This window comes from Sitophilus oryzae, unplaced genomic scaffold (genome assembly GCF_002938485.1).
Source record: "Sitophilus oryzae breed Bouriz unplaced genomic scaffold, Soryzae_2.0 scaffold_1189_pilon_pilon, whole genome shotgun sequence".
Classification (NCBI taxonomy): Eukaryota; Metazoa; Arthropoda; class Insecta; order Coleoptera; family Curculionidae; genus Sitophilus; species Sitophilus oryzae.
Genome location: NW_022145825.1, coordinates 473,963 through 491,178, shown reverse-complemented (window position 1 = coordinate 491,178; position 17,216 = coordinate 473,963). Strand labels below are relative to the sequence as shown.

The following is a 17,216-nucleotide window of genomic DNA, read 5'->3' as shown; positions in this document are numbered from 1 at the left end:
CTCGCCAAAATTATTATCGATGGTCATTCCCCAGCTAACTTTGACGTCGTTTTTTTTTCGATTATACGGTACGTGCTAAGTCACTTTTTTTGCTTTCAATGGATGAAAACTTGGATGGACAATTTTGTTAAACCCAATGACCCCTATACCATATACCATATACCCCTCTATAAGGGGTATATGCTCGGGTATATGGATATAAAATAAATATATTCATTTTTCAAGTATTTTTACTGTTTGAAAAATAAAAAAAAATAAATATCATAATGGAAATATTCCAGTGGAGCAAGCATTTATAGAGTGGTGACATGCAATGCTATTACATTAATTTTTATCTTATCGCTTTTGCTATTTTTCTTTCAAAGTAATTACTTATGTTTCGCTTAGACAATAAAATATATTTCTGAAAAATTTTGATGGAAGCTCTAATGAAATCTATTAGAAAACATATAAATATTCTTATCAAAATCAATATACCGGGTATTACACATAAGAATGCACACTACAGACATCTCATAAACCAGAAGAAGAGAGACAAAGATGATTAAATTAAAGAAAAGTTACGTCTATACCGGGTGTTTTTCAAAAATGGCTCACCCCACCAACTTTTTATTTTTTTTTTCAGATGAAAAAAAAACGAGATTCGGTGTGTTATTCGGTTAGTATATGACATAAATTAGGATTGATTGATGTTTCTGTTTCACATGACCAGAATTTTTGATTTTTAAATGGCACCCTTCGCATTTTTTTAATTTATTTGAGAAAAAACTTACATTTGATTACATTCTGAATAGAATGACATATCATATGTCAACTTTTGCCGTTTTCACTTAAAGAAATAGTGGCTGTGTTCATTTCGACAGTTTGACTCGAAATACCAAGCATGGGCAAAAGATAGGAGATTTCCAACTTTTATCCAGTCAGAGGGTGGTGGTGGGAGAGGGGGGGGGGACTGCTTAAAACTCTTTGATTAAAAATTAGTGATAAAGAAACACAATATTCATTTTCCTATTTAAAAAAAAAATAAAAATTTATAGGGGTGAATTTTTTTTGAAAAACTCCCTGTATATTTTTTTTTAAAATAATGTAAATATAACTGCGTCATAATTTTATCAGCCGATATAAATACCAGAATTACTTGAATAATAATTTAAGTTTCAAAGGATATTTTTTTGTATAGTGAATAAAATAGGAAATAATAAAATTATTTATGCTGAATTTTAATATCCAATTTTGATAAAAGAATAATGTAATAAAGATGTAAATTAAGCAGAAGAAAAGTTGTTGCTCCTTGAAAATAAATAAAACAAAGATCATTAAAAAAACTGTTAACATTTTTAAACATTTCCTGATTTTTTTAACATGACAGGTTGTTTTTAAATCTATAATAAAAATATACTATTTATGCAAAATATAGGTAGGCTTAAATTCATTAAACTTACTATTTTTCTATAACAGTATTATTTTTGTTCTTTCAGGTGAAAATCAAGTAAAATTTCTATCAATTCCTCGAGGGTACTGTTCGAATTGCTGTCAGTTTGATACAGACAGGGATATACGATTTTTACTGTTCCAAAAAGGCAGTTCTGGCAATGGAGTACCTATAGTACCCTACGATGAACCAGGAGCCGCTAGAAGAGCCGGGGTAAACCCGTCGTGGAAAACTGTAATATTTATTCACGGATTTTCCGAAGTTTCACCTGGTCAGAGTGGTACAGCAATTGCCGAAGGTAAATATAATACACTGCTACAATACACTGCACCGTGACAGACAACAGAAAAAAATGATTGAAATGAACCAAAATCCAGGTACACAAACACAAATACCGCTATTGAAACACGTGAGTCAAATGTACGTAACCTACTTATTAAAGAATTCAAATATTCTTGAAACTCATCAAACAATTGCGCAACGCATCAAACACTATCATACATTGGCAACTCGTTGCGCAACAGCCTGCGTTGCGCAATTTGTTTGATAATGTATGGGCCGCTTTCTGTGCAACAGGACTGTTTGCGCAACGCGTTGTGTAGTGTATGTGTGTGTTGCGCTTCGTTGTGCAATATTTTAGTTCTTTCATCCAAATTCTTTGTTTTCTTTTTCGTTTTTTGGTATCTAGGGCATATACGATAATAATTGACGCAATGGCAATTGAGGACATGATTGTTTCTCAAACAATGCACAACTTTTAATAAAAAGTTTGATCAAAATTTTACTAAGTGCATGGGCGATGCAGTTGTGCAACGGAACGTTGCGCATCGCTTTGTTGCGCAACTTGTTTGATAGTGTATGGACCGCTGAATCAGTTGTGCAACGCAGCGTTGTACATCGCTTTGTTGCCCAATTTGTTTGACAATGTATGTGCCGCTGTAAAGTTTATTTTGTTATGTCTCTTATAGTTAGTTAATTCTAAGTGAATTTCATGATGGATTGGTTTACTTCACGTAGCGATATACAGGGTGTTCCGAACTGTATTCCGGAAACTTTGGCATCATATTCTGCAGATAAAAATAAGTAAAAAAGTTAGTATGTTCTAAAATTCTTAGTTTCGGAAATACAAGGTGTAGAATTGTCATTTTTATTTCGGGGGTTTTTTTCCAAACAATTTCTGAAGTAACGTCAATATTTGGATGAAAAATGGTGTCTGGGAGTATTTTGATATAAGAAGAATTTGATTTTGATATCAATATGACTCCTATTTGTAGGGGGTGCCACCTACATGTGTTTTAACTTTTTGAAGAGTAATAACTTTTCATACATTCAGTCGTACCTGTATAAAACTACTGAGTGAAAAAAAAATTTTTGTGACTTTTTGCATAAAAATGCCTCTTGGTAAAAATCGCTACGAGTAACCATTCCCAAGATATTTAGTATGGAAATAGTCAATACATATCATTATTGAAAAAATAAACCCGCGTTGAGCGTTGAGTAGATAGTTATTTGACTGAAATAATAAATTTGAGAAATTTTTATTTTTTTAAATTAATCATCAATTTTTCTGTAAAAAATGATGATAAAACAGTTTAGTTTCCGTTGAATTTTTCGCACAAAACATTTCAAATTTACGATTTCACTCTAATAACTATTTAGCCAACATGTTTAATTTATGTCAATGACAGGTATTGATAATTTCGATTCCAAATATCTCGAGAACCATCACTCGTAGCGTTTTTTACTAAGAGACCTTTTTTACGTAAGAATTATCGTAAACGTATATTCTTTTACTCGGTAGTTTTATACAGGTACGGACAAAAAGTTATTACCCGTCAAACCAGTTAAGAAATATGTATGTGGCGCTCTACAAGTAGGAGTTATATTGACATCAAAATCAAATTTTTCGTGTTACAAAACTCCCAGACACCAATTTTCATCGAAATATTGACGTTATTTCAGAAATTATTTGAAAAAAATCGAAATAAAAATGAAACTTCTACACCCTGTATCTCCGAAACTAAGCATTTTAGGACATAGGTTTATTCGAACTTTTTTACTTATTTTTATCTGCAGAATATGCCGGAATACAATTCGGACCACCCTGTATTTTAGTCATTTACTAACATAAATTATTCCTTTATTTATCTCGATATTTGATCGTTGATCTACCGCACGCGACACAACTAACATTTTTACAGTTTTTTCTGGAATTCGCAATAATGTCACTGTTAATTTAAGTTCTGACACAATATCCTTCTAAATTCCCTACCTCTAAACAAAATTAACTGAATAAATAACAAATAACCTACAAAATATCATCATTGTTTAGATAGACACTATCGAAATGTTCTCTGATGCTAAAAAATGAAAAATAACTCCTATACATAATTTTTCTCAATGTTTTTCAGCTTATTTGAACAGACCCGAATACTACAACGTCATAATTTTGGACTGGAGCGAACTATCGGCGTTTCCATGGTACAGAACGTCAGTTCAAAACGTCAAAGTGGTGGGGGAAGTACTGAAAAGGTTTATCATGACGTTCCACGAGAGCGGGGAAATCCCCAGGGAAAACCTGCACGTTATCGGGTTCAGTTTGGGCTGTCATATTGCATCAATGGCGGGAAAAAGTCTCCCTGAAAATGTGAGAATTCCTAGGATAACGGCTTTGGATCCGGCGTATCCAGAATTTCCTATACAAGGTAATATCATTAGTAATTTGACTTCTTTAACTAATTTAAGTTTAATATTTCAAATAAATATTGTAAAACTTGAGAAAAAAAACTAAATTGTACAGGATTGAAAAAAGCATTTTTTTACGAATAATTTGATACCACACACTTTGTATTTCGAGTCAAATTTTCGATATGAACCGCATGTTATAATTTTAAATAAACTGTATGCGAAAATGTCAAAAGTTGACATATGATATGTCATTCTATTCAGAGTGACATTTTCTATCGAATAAAGTAAAAACATACCGATGGTGCCAGTTAAAAATCGAAAGTTGTAGTCATTTCCGGTGAAACAGAACGTGACCAAAAACAATTGAATACGTCAATCGGTCCTAATTTATGTTAAATACTAACATAGCAATTCTTGTTTTTCTATCTGAAAAAATAAAAAAGTTATATGGGTGAGCCACTTTTGAGACGCACCCGGTATAGTGTCTATATAACCTTTGGACGGATAACTTTTTGGACCTTTTGAGGGATAAATCTTGGGAACGGACATTGCTTCTGAATAACGGACTTTTCGTCCTGGTCAGTTTAATTATGAACAAAAATCTTTGAGAAATTTAAAATAAACTGTAATTTCTTAATTTAAGTAAATTTTTTTCGCTCTAAACAATGTCTTGTGTCTGTTCAAATTTATCCTGTCGAACCCAAGCCCTCAGCTATTCCAAATTTGTCCCTAACGATCCGAAACTTTGTCCGAAATATCCGGAATATTCTCTAATTTGAATGTCGAATCGATTGGGGAATGCATAACAAGGCTGTTCCAGATTGGAGGGTTTGTTACAGGGCATTTCCTGAGTACCGTGAATAGTAAAGTTAACTAAATGGCTCAGGGGTAAAAATATATTTTGAATTTCGATTTATCTGACATAATATGATATGATTATACAGGGTGACCCCAAAAAAAGTTACACATCAAAGTTGTGTTTTTTCTAATGGAACTCTCTATATATTAATCGATTTTCGGATTCTAAGAAAAAAATAAAGGTGAGTTTTATTAAAGAAACATATACCAAAAATCTAAGGATTTTGACATATTTCACATTTTGTGAAAATGAAGAGTAAATTTTAAATTTCGATAACGGCTACCTAAATTTTAGTTCACCTTGTATAGCCTGATATCTAATTACAGTAACCATTGTATGTTAAACCAAATTGAAATTTGACCCGTAAAGTTGTACAGGGTGAGACAAAATTAATATGGAACATTAGTCACTTTTAAAAGCAAGTTATTCTTTTATTTTAAATGGAACACCCAGTATATTTTGCCGGTTTTCAACGGAATTTAGATATATAATTAAGATATATCACATAGCCATCAAGATTTTTCAAATAATAAAGATCTTGACGCAAAATCATAAAAATTAATATATCTAGGAAAATCTTTGTCTGAGGGGTAGGCAACCTTAATATTTTGAAGATATATAAATTCCCCGTTGAAAACCGGAAAAATATACTAGATGTTCTATTTAACACAGTACAATAGTTAATTTAACTACATATTAGGCTAGACCAGATAAATTCCAATTTAGGTAGTTTTGTTCTGTAAAAATTGTTCTTTATTTCTAGAAAATATACAAAAAAACCCTATATTTTAGTCATATACTTCTCTTATAAAACTCACCTTTATTTTTCTCACAGAATCCGAAAATCCATTAATATATAGGGTGTTCCATTACAAAAAACACAACTTTGATATGTAACTCTTTTTGGGGACACCCTCTAGAACTCTCTATATAAGAATTGATTAAGAAAAAAGTAGATAGTAGAAAATGTAGAAAATACGATGTAAATCAATTTTAAGAAATTCGTTTAACCATTAAGCAAGATAAAAAAGAGGCACTTGGAAACCGAGTTTCTCTAATTGAAAGGGCTTAATAGTAATTAGTTGGAAAACTGAATCTAGAGGAAATAAAACGACTGCGAGATAGACGAGCAGCCGTGGGTCGATTTAAAGTTGAAAAGCGGACCGAAATAGGAATTGAAATGGAAAAGGGAGGAAATTGGTTCGCTGAAAGGCCGACGGCCTAAAATCGAATAAAACGTCGACGGGTTTCGGATCCAATCGATGCCGTCATAACTTCCTACTCGCTCTGGACATGACTAATGCTTACTGCCGATAAAAACGGACGATACCAATCAGCAATTTCTATTCTGAATCATCACAAAAACGCTCGTGGCTCTTTTTTATTTGCTCAGAATGTAGACAGACGTCATTAGAGCATTTTTAAAAAAAGGGAACGCAGTAAAGAAGAAAAAAGGGTGGTGCATCATCGTTGGAAACATAGGAACTCCCATGCAAATTTTGAATTCTCCAAATATTTTTTTTTATTTACAACCACATAGTATGCAATACTGGCATTACTGACTTTTCATTTCTTCCCTCTTCCATTTCCTTCACCCATTTCCCTCACTCGGTTTTTCTTATTTCTCGCCTCATTTAATTAAGCAAAATATTCTTGTAATATCTTTATTAAATACTTTCTAACATCAACAAAAATAAACAAGAAGATTAACAATAATAATTGAAGATTTTAATACATTTATTTGTTGAAGGTAAAAATGCTAGACTTCTTTGGCTTAAAACCTACATTCTGGCGTTTTCAAAAAGCGACGAGTTTCTGATATTTTGATATGTCTAGTAGCGTTTTTTATAAACATTACCACTGCGAACGGCAGCTTTTCATCGGAGAGCAGTCGTGGGTATGGTATTTCACTAGAGAGAAAACTAATCAATAACAATAAACAAAAAAATATAATAAGAAAGAAAACACAGTTGTTTATTACTTAAAACTAATGACTATATTTATTCATGATGGACTGTGATGGTAAATAGCATTGTACAATTTTAATAATTATTATAGGTGGTTATATGTCAACGAAAGTGGTGTAAAGAATTGTACCAAATATCTATGAAAACAACTATGATAAAATACAAGACATGTAAAGTTTAAGAGAATATATGAAATGTAGCATTACTTTAATTAATTTGATATATTTTATATGACGTTAGTGCAATAATAATATCTATAAAAAAGTAATACTTTTACAAGACGTAATGTAATGAAACCTAAAATCTAAATCATATTGTAACTACTAAATCGATATAAATGTTCTAATTAATAAGTTAATAATCTAACCACTAAATATAGTCTGTACGATATCGTTTAAAATGTACGTTAAGTTAAGACTGAAAATCGACTGAAAACCAGAACCTAAATCTACACTTAGCTGTTCTTGAGGCAATCCTGTTTCAAAGAGTAGCAGCGTGAGGTGGGCTCATATCTCTGTACTGTCTGTCGGCGATCCTGTTGGCCAAAACAACAAAAGAGGCCAGAATGTGGACACCATGAATCAATACAGCCGTAGCTACTGACTAGGCTTAGAAATGGGAGCGAAGCAGCATGGGGCTTACGCTGTATCCATACTGTGGCAATATGGGGACATTACCCGTACCTTGGAACACTACTAGGACCTTGGATAATGTCCGTAACTTGGACCATAACCTTGGACCATAACCTTGGACCATAACCTTGGACCATAACCTTGGACACAGTCCGTCCATAAGATAACGGTACAGGAAAACACTACCCATACCTTGGACACAGTCCGTCCATAAGACAATGTACGTCCATAAGATAATGTACGTCCATAAGATAATGGTACAGGGGAACACTACCCGTACCTTGGATAATGCCTGTACCTTGGACAATGTAACGTCCATAAGATAATGTACGTCCATAAGACCCTAAAAATACGAAACTCTTGTTTAAAACCAAACAAGGTCTAATAAACAAAATAAACCTACCTCGAAATACTTCCGAGGGCACAATAATAAACAAAGAAACTGTCCTTTCTTCCATGTAACATTCTGGAGGACAAAAGCAAAAGAACACCAATGTGCCAGCCGAGGTGCCAGCAAAATACAAATACGAGTTAAGGTGGGTCAATCCAAAACTCTACCCTAAAAATATTCAATAATAATAACGAATCTAATAAAGATAATATCTCATCTTTACCTGTTGCTTCGAAATGGCAGCTGATTCAGATTTTGCAGCAAGATTTAAATTATTACCATTTCTAAAAGCCGGGTGAACAAAAGTGAGGTTAAGCGCGGAGAGTCGCCTTGACATATAACAAGGATCTTGACAGCGCGCGCCTCCACAGAACAGTGAAACGATAGCAGGGTTGGCGACTAGGGAACGTAAAAATTACGCCAAGCGTGCCAAATAAATTATCAGGCCTGAACGATACGGAATCCGGTGATGATAGGCCAGACATCATATATTATATATAAAAAAGACATGTAACGAACTAAAAACGTTACAGTCTTTTCGTTTAATTCTAGCATTGCCCGTATCATTCGGTACGTAGCCCAAAGAGTAGATGGCTTTTTCTGCCTGGCCATGTCGCTAAAATATGCCATCAAGACTGTCTCCGAAGCAATATTCTTAGCATTTCTTTCGGCACACCATTTTTCGTATACTTTCAATGATATTTCATATCGCCCCCTACTTTTCTCTGGAAGTAAACTGGCTTCTGCTTTTTTTGCAGCTTCTGTAAGTACTGGTGGAGTACCAATATTAAAGTAGTCTTCATTATCAGAACTTTCCGACAACATTCTGACTTTCTATGTTATATAAATTGGAAAAAGCGAACGAGAAATTCAAAACTGTCACTTAGTTGTTTGTTATGCTGTTGAAGGTTTGCGCCATAACAACCACTGGTACCGGTAACTATAGATATGGAAATGCCAAAAGAGAAAACGACAAATTTTCGCATATTTTTTTTTTTCAAAATAAAATACTGTCCCTATTTTTTAATTAATGATGTGGTTGTAAATAAAATACTACTACTGCCATTACTCGCTGACGAGTATTTGACACGCATCAGAAGATGGTCACGCAAGGCGTTTTCTTTCATGAGCTTTTCTGTGACTGAAAAGCCCGATACGTGATGTTATCTGTCTACCACACTCCAGACATTTAAAAATCTCATTGCTTTGTTGCCTCTTTACTTTTTGGTTGTCGCTCTTATCTGACTTTACAATTCTTCTCCATTTCGTTCTATTGTGAGCTGCCTCTTCCCACTCATTCTGCTTGTTAATTCCCTTTAAGTTTTCGTGGAAAATATCCTTGAACCTTTTGAGTTGTCCACCCTTACCGTCTCCTCTTACCGTCTACGCAAGCTCACCGTAAAGCAGAGATTTTGGTATGCGGTTTTCTTGCATTCTGCATACGTGCCCATCTTAAGCGGGACTTTGTAATCATGACTTCAATACTCTCGCAGTTAGCTTTTTCAAGGACCGATACGTTTGAGACATGATGGAACCATTTTATTCTTAAGAGTTGTCTAAGATGTCTCTGGTGCAACTTGTTTAATGCGTTCATGTGTCGGCGGTACGGCACCCAGGTTTCGCTTCCATATAACATGGTGGGAATTATTATCGCTCGGTACACCGCAAGTTTTGTTTTTGTGCTCAAGTCACGATTGTAGAAAACCCTGTCTTTTAATTTCCAGAATGCTCTTAGGCGCAGCTCATCCTGTGCTGAATTTCAGAGTCGATATTGGCCTTTTCCGAAATCAAACTGCCGAGGTAATTGAATTCCGCTACATATTCCAACAGCTCATCTCCGATTTTTATAGCATTGTTGTGATCTTCCGGGGGAGTGCACATGATTTTAGTTTTATCGATATTCAGCTTAAGTCCCAAGGCCTCGTATGCCCATGTATATGTGTTCAACATTTCTTGCAATTGCTGTAACGTATTTGCAACTAGAGCACAGTCATCAGCGTATTGAAGTTCTGTGATGAATTTTGTACGTGTTTTTGCCCTGAGTCTTTTTATGTTGAACAGACCGCCGGTCTGTCAATAAAATAGTATACAGACCTCGGAGGAAAGTTTTCATTATTGTCTGTTCATTATTGTCAACTGATTGGATATCAAACAGGGAGACCAGGAAAAATAATTATTTCCGTTTGTTATAAAATTACTCAAATCTTTTTTATTTTAAATTCAACCCTATGAATATTATTTAAAAAATCAAAACCCAAATAAAATTGCTTTTCAACGATATATTATGTTCCTATACCTAAACCTTTTGGTTTCTACAGTAAAGCCATTTAAAAGATAATAATTCTATTATAATTGCTTCGTTTAAAGAAAATCGTCGCAATGACAAATATACAAACTTTATAAGTATGTAAGTATCAATAGAGTTACATGCTAAACTTCTAAAATTGTCATGGGTAACGAAATTCTTGAAATGAAACTATAATAATAATATTATTAATTTTTAAATAGCTCTACTTAAGAAACCGGAAGGTTTAGGTATAGGAACATGATATATCGTTGAAAAGCAATTTTATTAGTCTTTTGATTTTTTGAGTAATATTCATAGGGTTGAATTTAAAATAACAAAGATTTGTGTAAATTTATAACAAACGGAAATAAATAATATTTTTGCTCTCACTGTGTAATATGCAATAATTGGTTTATTTGGACAGATCGAATATATCGACTTTCGTTAACTTTTAACCCAAATTTCAACTTCAAAAATGTTAAATTCATGATTTTACCAATGCTTATTCACGATCATGTGTAGACAATTTTACATATCATGTTTTATTTTTTATCTTAAAAACTATTAGAGGTTAGTTGGTTATGCATATAGGTTAGTATAATAGAAAAATTATGAGATATAAAAGTATTTTCCAAAAATGTAATAATATACTGGATTTTCCATTTAAAATAAGAAAGATACTATCACTTTCCAATGATGCGGCAACACTGTTATGCTGAAAATATTTTCGAAAGACGGAGCAGGTGCCTTTATGTAAAAATTCAAATTTTCAAAATCATCGGTTCTCCATAAACGCGCCATCACCGTGAATCACCCTATATCAAAATTAAATATAAAATGACTTTCATATCTTGAACTATTATGTAAAATATTGGTGTACCAAATAATTATCAATATACAAATAAAAAAAATCATAAACTGGGATACTTCTTTGTTAGACGAAAAGTTATGAATCAGAAAAAAAAAATAATTTTTTTTAGATCGAACCAAAAGATTGGCAAACACTGACGCTGATTACATTGACGTTATCCATACAGACAGTGGCATTTTCGGTTTTCCTGTTTCCATTGGGCATTCAGATTTCTATCCTAATGGAGGAAGAGCACTTCAACCGGGCTGTCAACCAAGTTATTTAGCTAGTCAACAGATTGTAGAGCAAGTTGGTAAGCATCACTTTTATCATGACATTATATTCTTTTAAATTCTCAGTTGAAACTGTTATAGTTATTTATAAAAAACAGCTTAAAATAACAGCTTCAAAATAACAGGTTTCTTTATTTTACTGCTAAATACCTGAAAGAGTATGAGGCGGTCACCGCCAGGCGTATTAACGCAGTTGCAAGTTGCGACAATGCCGTGGTCGGTGGTAGTATTTCCAGGATGTCAAAACATTTCTAAATGTCGATTGTTATCTAAAATACCTCTCTAAAAACGGTGGTTGTTTACAAATAAGCGCTGTTTACAAATTGCGATATAAAAAAAGCCAAAATTCCGCCACTCGTCTATACCTACACATTGCGATCTACCTACGCCCTGCCCCTCGATCCGCGTAGATCCTGAATTGCGTAGCAGTGTACAGGGTGCATCTCACTCGACGGGCGAGAAGCTCTTACTTATGATTTTACCATTTGCGGTCACAAAATAGCAATATAAGAAAATGTGTAGTATATTCTTCATAAGTAAACCAACTACACACTAGAGTTCGAATTAATTTCACACTTAAACTAGCGTGTACCCGCGACTTCGTTCGCGTCGAATTAATAATTTCTAATGGTGATGATAAAGCAAAACAAGGATTTCCATTAACATACAAACTGGATAAAATTTTCTCACATTGCCAAAAATAAGCTTTAAACGTCGAGCAGTTTAAGCAGAATCGTGGTTAATCAATTACTCAACTTTTGGAACACCCTGTATGATTTTTAAAAAATTTCAAAATATGTAAAAAAACAAAATAAATTATGCGTGTCCAGGCGTTTTCCCGAAAGACTAACCGTTTTTTAAATAACAAATCTTGTAATATTTGAGGGGCGTTTTCACCCTGTTGGAATTTGAGATTCGAGAAACCCCTCCTTATCGAACCTCAACCCCACAGTCAATCCGTTTGCCAAAAATCAACTTTAAACGTCAAGCAGTTTAAGCAGAATAGTGATTACTCAATGGTCATATTTTATAAAACACCCTGTATATATTTTTAAAAAATCTTAAAATATGTAAAACAACATAATAAAACATACGTGTTTTAAGAGTTTTTCCGAGAAACTCACCGGTTTTTAAATAAAAAAAATATTCTAATATTTGAGGGTAGTTTCACCCCCTTAGAATTCGAGTTTCGAAAAATCCCTTCTTATCGAACCTCTACACCCTAAAGTCAATCCGTTTTCCAAAAATCAGCTTTTTACGTCATACGTCAAGGGCTTTAAGCAGGATCATGATTAATCAATGACCAGATTTTTCAAAACACCCTGTATACATTTTTAAAAAATCTTAAAATATATATATAATATAAATAAATACCTAAATATTGAAACTTAATAAGTAAGTACTGAAACATACAGCGCCATAATATCTCGACCTCCGCCCGTTATGCTCGTAACAGGTTGAAAAACAATGTATCTAAAACCACTGATGCGTTATTCTCCAACCTGTTTCGAACCTCCATCGACAATCGACCGATGCAGCAGCGTTCCTTTCCCACTCCTGTTATCTCGACCGACAGGCGTTATGCCCGCAACTGTTTCAAAAAATCTGCTTCTTTTATATCCGATTATTTTTAAGCTGTTGCAAACCCAATACGGCCATCGACGGCGTCGACCGAAGCAGCTACGTTCGCCGTAGCGCATTCCCCACTCCGTTGTCCGTTGTTTCGCCGCCTGTATCGATGGTTGACGAAATAACATGTTTTCGATCCATACTCCATACTAGTTGTTTTTTGGAATTGCTTCGAGCAGCATAGAATTTCGTGGCGGTGCAGAGCGCCGACTTCCTTTTTCGTTTCACGAGCAGCCGATCTCTACGTGCCGTTATTTTATATCTGTTATTTTTTAGAAGTAGTAACGGTTGCGTTATGTTATTTATAAATAATTGTTATAAAATAACAGATAGTTAAATAACAACCCATCACTATCACAAACCAAAAACCTAATTTTCTGACGCCTGAACCGTGTTGAGTTATAAATTGCATTGCTGTCTTTTGTCGATTTTAAAGATATATCGTCATAAATGAGATCATTTGTATTAAAACATCATATTGTTTTGTAGTTGCTTGCAGTCATGTAAGAGCATGGAAACTCTACGTAGAATCTGTGATAAATCCGTCAGCCTTTCCTGTAACTCGCTGTCAAAAATGGGGAGGAGAACACAAACAGTGTAACTTCACAGTGGATGGATACATGGGATTTGCTAGTAACCCGTAAGTAACAAGTCCTATGTCAACTTTTATCTCTTTTGTTCCGAAGCACTACACGCTATATAAAAAAGTGTTTTAAGGTTTCAATAAAAAGTGTTATTTCTTTTCTAGAAATATGAACGGAAAGTACTACCTTAGGACTGGATTTAAGTATCCTTACGGATTGACAGTTGCAGAACAACAGATTTAGAAAAAAAAACAAGAAAAATTGCAGTTTGAAGACAGTATTACAATGAATTCAAAAAGGATTTTTTATTCTACTACAAAAGCTCTCTATATTTATTAAAATAGTTTTTTTTCTGTAGTTTTTAGCATTAACTGATTATTAGAACATGAAAGTTAAAATACTTTCTATGTTAAAGTCTGTCCAATGATAAAATACACGACAGTGACAGTTGTTATTTTAATTCACTGGTAAATTGTATTTTCTGTCATTTTTTGGATGATTTCTGTAGAAATCATCCCTGACTCGTTGGACAGAGTTTAGTTTAGTTTATATGAACAATGATGTGATATTTGGTTTAATGAATGCCATATGCCATAACTTTAGGTATTATAGTATTTTTGGAAGCCTATCAGCTTATAAATAAACCTTAAAATATATCAAATTGACCTTTATTTATCCTTTAAAACTGAAATAATTAGATTTATACGTTTATTTTTTATTAAAAATGTTTTTCGTTAATCAATAACCAATCTGCGCCACTAATTTATTTGATCACTATAGCACACTATAGTAAATCTTCTCGGACCACTGATTTAACGACTGCAGGGATCTGTAAACTCCAGGGAAAAACTCGGAAACTGTCCAATAATACAATATATCGATAGCGGTGTGTAGGGATGTCTAAAATTATCGATACCGATATCGATAAAAGTGTTATAGTTAGGAAGTATAATTGTAAAAATTCTAAAAATAAAAATAAAAAAGTAAATATTTTGATGTCTTCAGAAAGTCTAACTTGTATTATAATTTATTATTCGAGTTAAAAAAAACTTTTTAGATCAGTTCAACTACGGTAGTGAGCTTAGTTTTAATCACCGGTTTTGCTAATAGGGCATAATTCGGGTACAACGATTTTTTTAAAGGTTTGCATAATTATAATTTTAGAAGATGTTCATAACAAATTTAATCACTAGTAGATTAAAAAAAGTATACCATAAATATTGCAAATTATATTTATCCTCTCATAGTATATTATGTCTATAGTCTGTCCAACGAGAAGATCCTTGACAGTGATAGATGTGTCTGTCATTTTAATTTCAAAGTAGTTTATTTTATTTTACAAAGAAATAAGTTGGTACAACTGAAACGCATAGCAGGAAATATTTAAAATTTGATTGACAAGATGACAAGTGATTACTTCAAAATTGTATAAAACTGAAAAAATGTAATCGAGTTATTTTATTTAATAAAAACGGTATGTGTTAATACAAAACAAACAAGAACAAGGCACTACATACCAAAAAAATATAAAAAATAACTATTATTTACTTTCAAGCTTTATGAAACTACCCGCATTTATGATTATATTTATCAATATAACTTATGTACAAATACAAATTTGTAATATTCCACAGGTATAAATAAAACAACATAGGTAAATACAACAACTATTTTATTAATAATAACACCTACCAAATTTTATACCTTAAAGGTGGATTAATTACCTTTAATCTTAATTTTTTTAAACCAGTACCTTTTGACATTATTTTTCTGCACCAGTACTAAAATCCATTATTTACCTATCGTGTGATGTCGATATTTTACAGCTACTCCAGTTTTTAGTATGTGTTTAGTTTGATCCTTATATACGAAATGCACTTATCTACGACGAAATGGTATACAAACTTTATCGATGGCAACTTCATTGGTGTATAAGACTTTCTGCCTGGGCAGCGTGTATTAACCATAAACTGTGCTCTGGGCCTACAGTTAATTTTCACTCGATTTTTCCTCCACTTGACTTCAAAAGACACAAAACACACGTAATAATACGAATCAAAATGCATCATCTTTCAAAATGCAGGGTATTTAACAAAAGTTGACACAAAATTATAACCAATAATTTGGCAAGACTTTGACAAGCGTCAAAAATGACAAAAATCTAAAGGCGAGTTCATACGCATCGGCGTCCGTTTGTCGTTCATCGTTCCGTCAAACCAATAAAATTGAAATACGATCTGTCATTTTTTAAATAAACCAATAAAACTGGTTAAAAACAAGAAGACACGACGTATGACGGATTTATATTTAAACCCATCCATAGATAACTTAAAAATTATTAGAAACTTTTTTTAGTAAAATAAATAGATTGGTATGGGACGTCATCTGCTTTTCTTCTGTCATCGTCTGTCGAAATCTTACCTGAGAAAAAAAACAGAGTATATTTCATTTTTTGATTATGTAACGAGCGCTTTGTTTACTCACTTGTTTCGTCCAGCTGCTTGAAAACATTTTTGCTTTTGATCAAATCGGTCTGAGAAACTATGAAGCTATAAAATGTGGTTTCGGGAGAATTGAATATCCGGAAAAGTTAAGTTATTGAATGATATTGCACCCAACAACGCCCTAATTACCCTCTCCTATACGCGTTAACATTTTTTCGGCAATTTTATTAACATTTGAAATTGTCACAACACAATACAACGCCTAGTTCGAATTCTTTTTCACTTATTTTTTACTGCCTGAAACAGCGTCGCAATAACTGCACTAAGTGCACTAGCAAAAAGACTAATATACTTAAATATTATGACAAAACCACGATTTGAATATTATTTTAATGCGATCAACATGACGACTATGTGAAATAGGTACTGATAATTTCTGATTTCGGCCGTTGAAGCGCTGCGGTCGGAATTTGTTGAAATCAACTGAAATGCACCAAGCCTATAAACACATCCAAAGGATATAGGTATCGATATTTTTTTCTGATAACGCCCATTCCTAGTTTTTAGTTCAAAATTAGAAAGCACGAAAGCACCCTAAAAGGTGGAATTGGTTGATTTATTTTCGCACAAATATGGCCAATTTAATTGGATCGAAGGTCTTGAATAGAGGTGGGAATTGGATTTTTATTGAAAATCGATAGTTTTCAGTATAATTTCTTCGTTTCTTTTTTAAAGACTTGACGATATTTTTAGAAAGACTTAATGATGTAATAAATTCCATACTAATAACAATATTTCTCATGTCACGTAAATCATTAAAAACACATTTTAATTCCAAGTAAAGGATAATTCTCACTATACCTTCAATATCAGCCCCTTCCGTTTACATAAAATATTATATCATGTAAATGAATAGGACAATGCACACTATCCGTTCCGTTTCCCTTCCGTTCCATATCCTTTCCGTCCATACATTTTTTTGGCGGACGGCTTGAAGCGTATCGGAAACAGCGTTTTCAAGTTCTTACATTTGTACCAGCTCTGTTAAAATTTTGCTGATGTTTATTCATTCTTTCACCTCTTAATTAAATCTATTACAATTTTCAAAAGATACAAATTTTTAAAATAAAACTTTCGTAATGATATAAATTGTACAGGGT

General features: G+C 33.1%; 1 protein-coding gene across 1 annotated transcript in view; it reads left to right on the top strand.

Annotated features, from left to right (window-relative positions):
• The window catches only part of LOC115891646 (pancreatic triacylglycerol lipase-like), a 44,537-nt gene extending 30,533 nt beyond the window's left edge, over window positions 1-14,004 (top strand). The window contains exons 2-6 of the mRNA XM_030912170.1: window positions 1,479-1,730; window positions 3,844-4,137; window positions 11,237-11,419; window positions 13,518-13,668; window positions 13,777-14,004. Coding sequence (XP_030768030.1) covers window positions 3,972-4,137; window positions 11,237-11,419; window positions 13,518-13,668; window positions 13,777-13,855 — 579 coding nt within the window. The 5' untranslated portion in view covers window positions 1,479-1,730; window positions 3,844-3,971 and the 3' untranslated portion in view covers window positions 13,856-14,004. The remainder of the gene's footprint in view (window positions 1-1,478; window positions 1,731-3,843; window positions 4,138-11,236; window positions 11,420-13,517; window positions 13,669-13,776) is intronic.
• The last annotated feature ends 3,212 nt before the right edge of the window (window positions 14,005-17,216 follow it).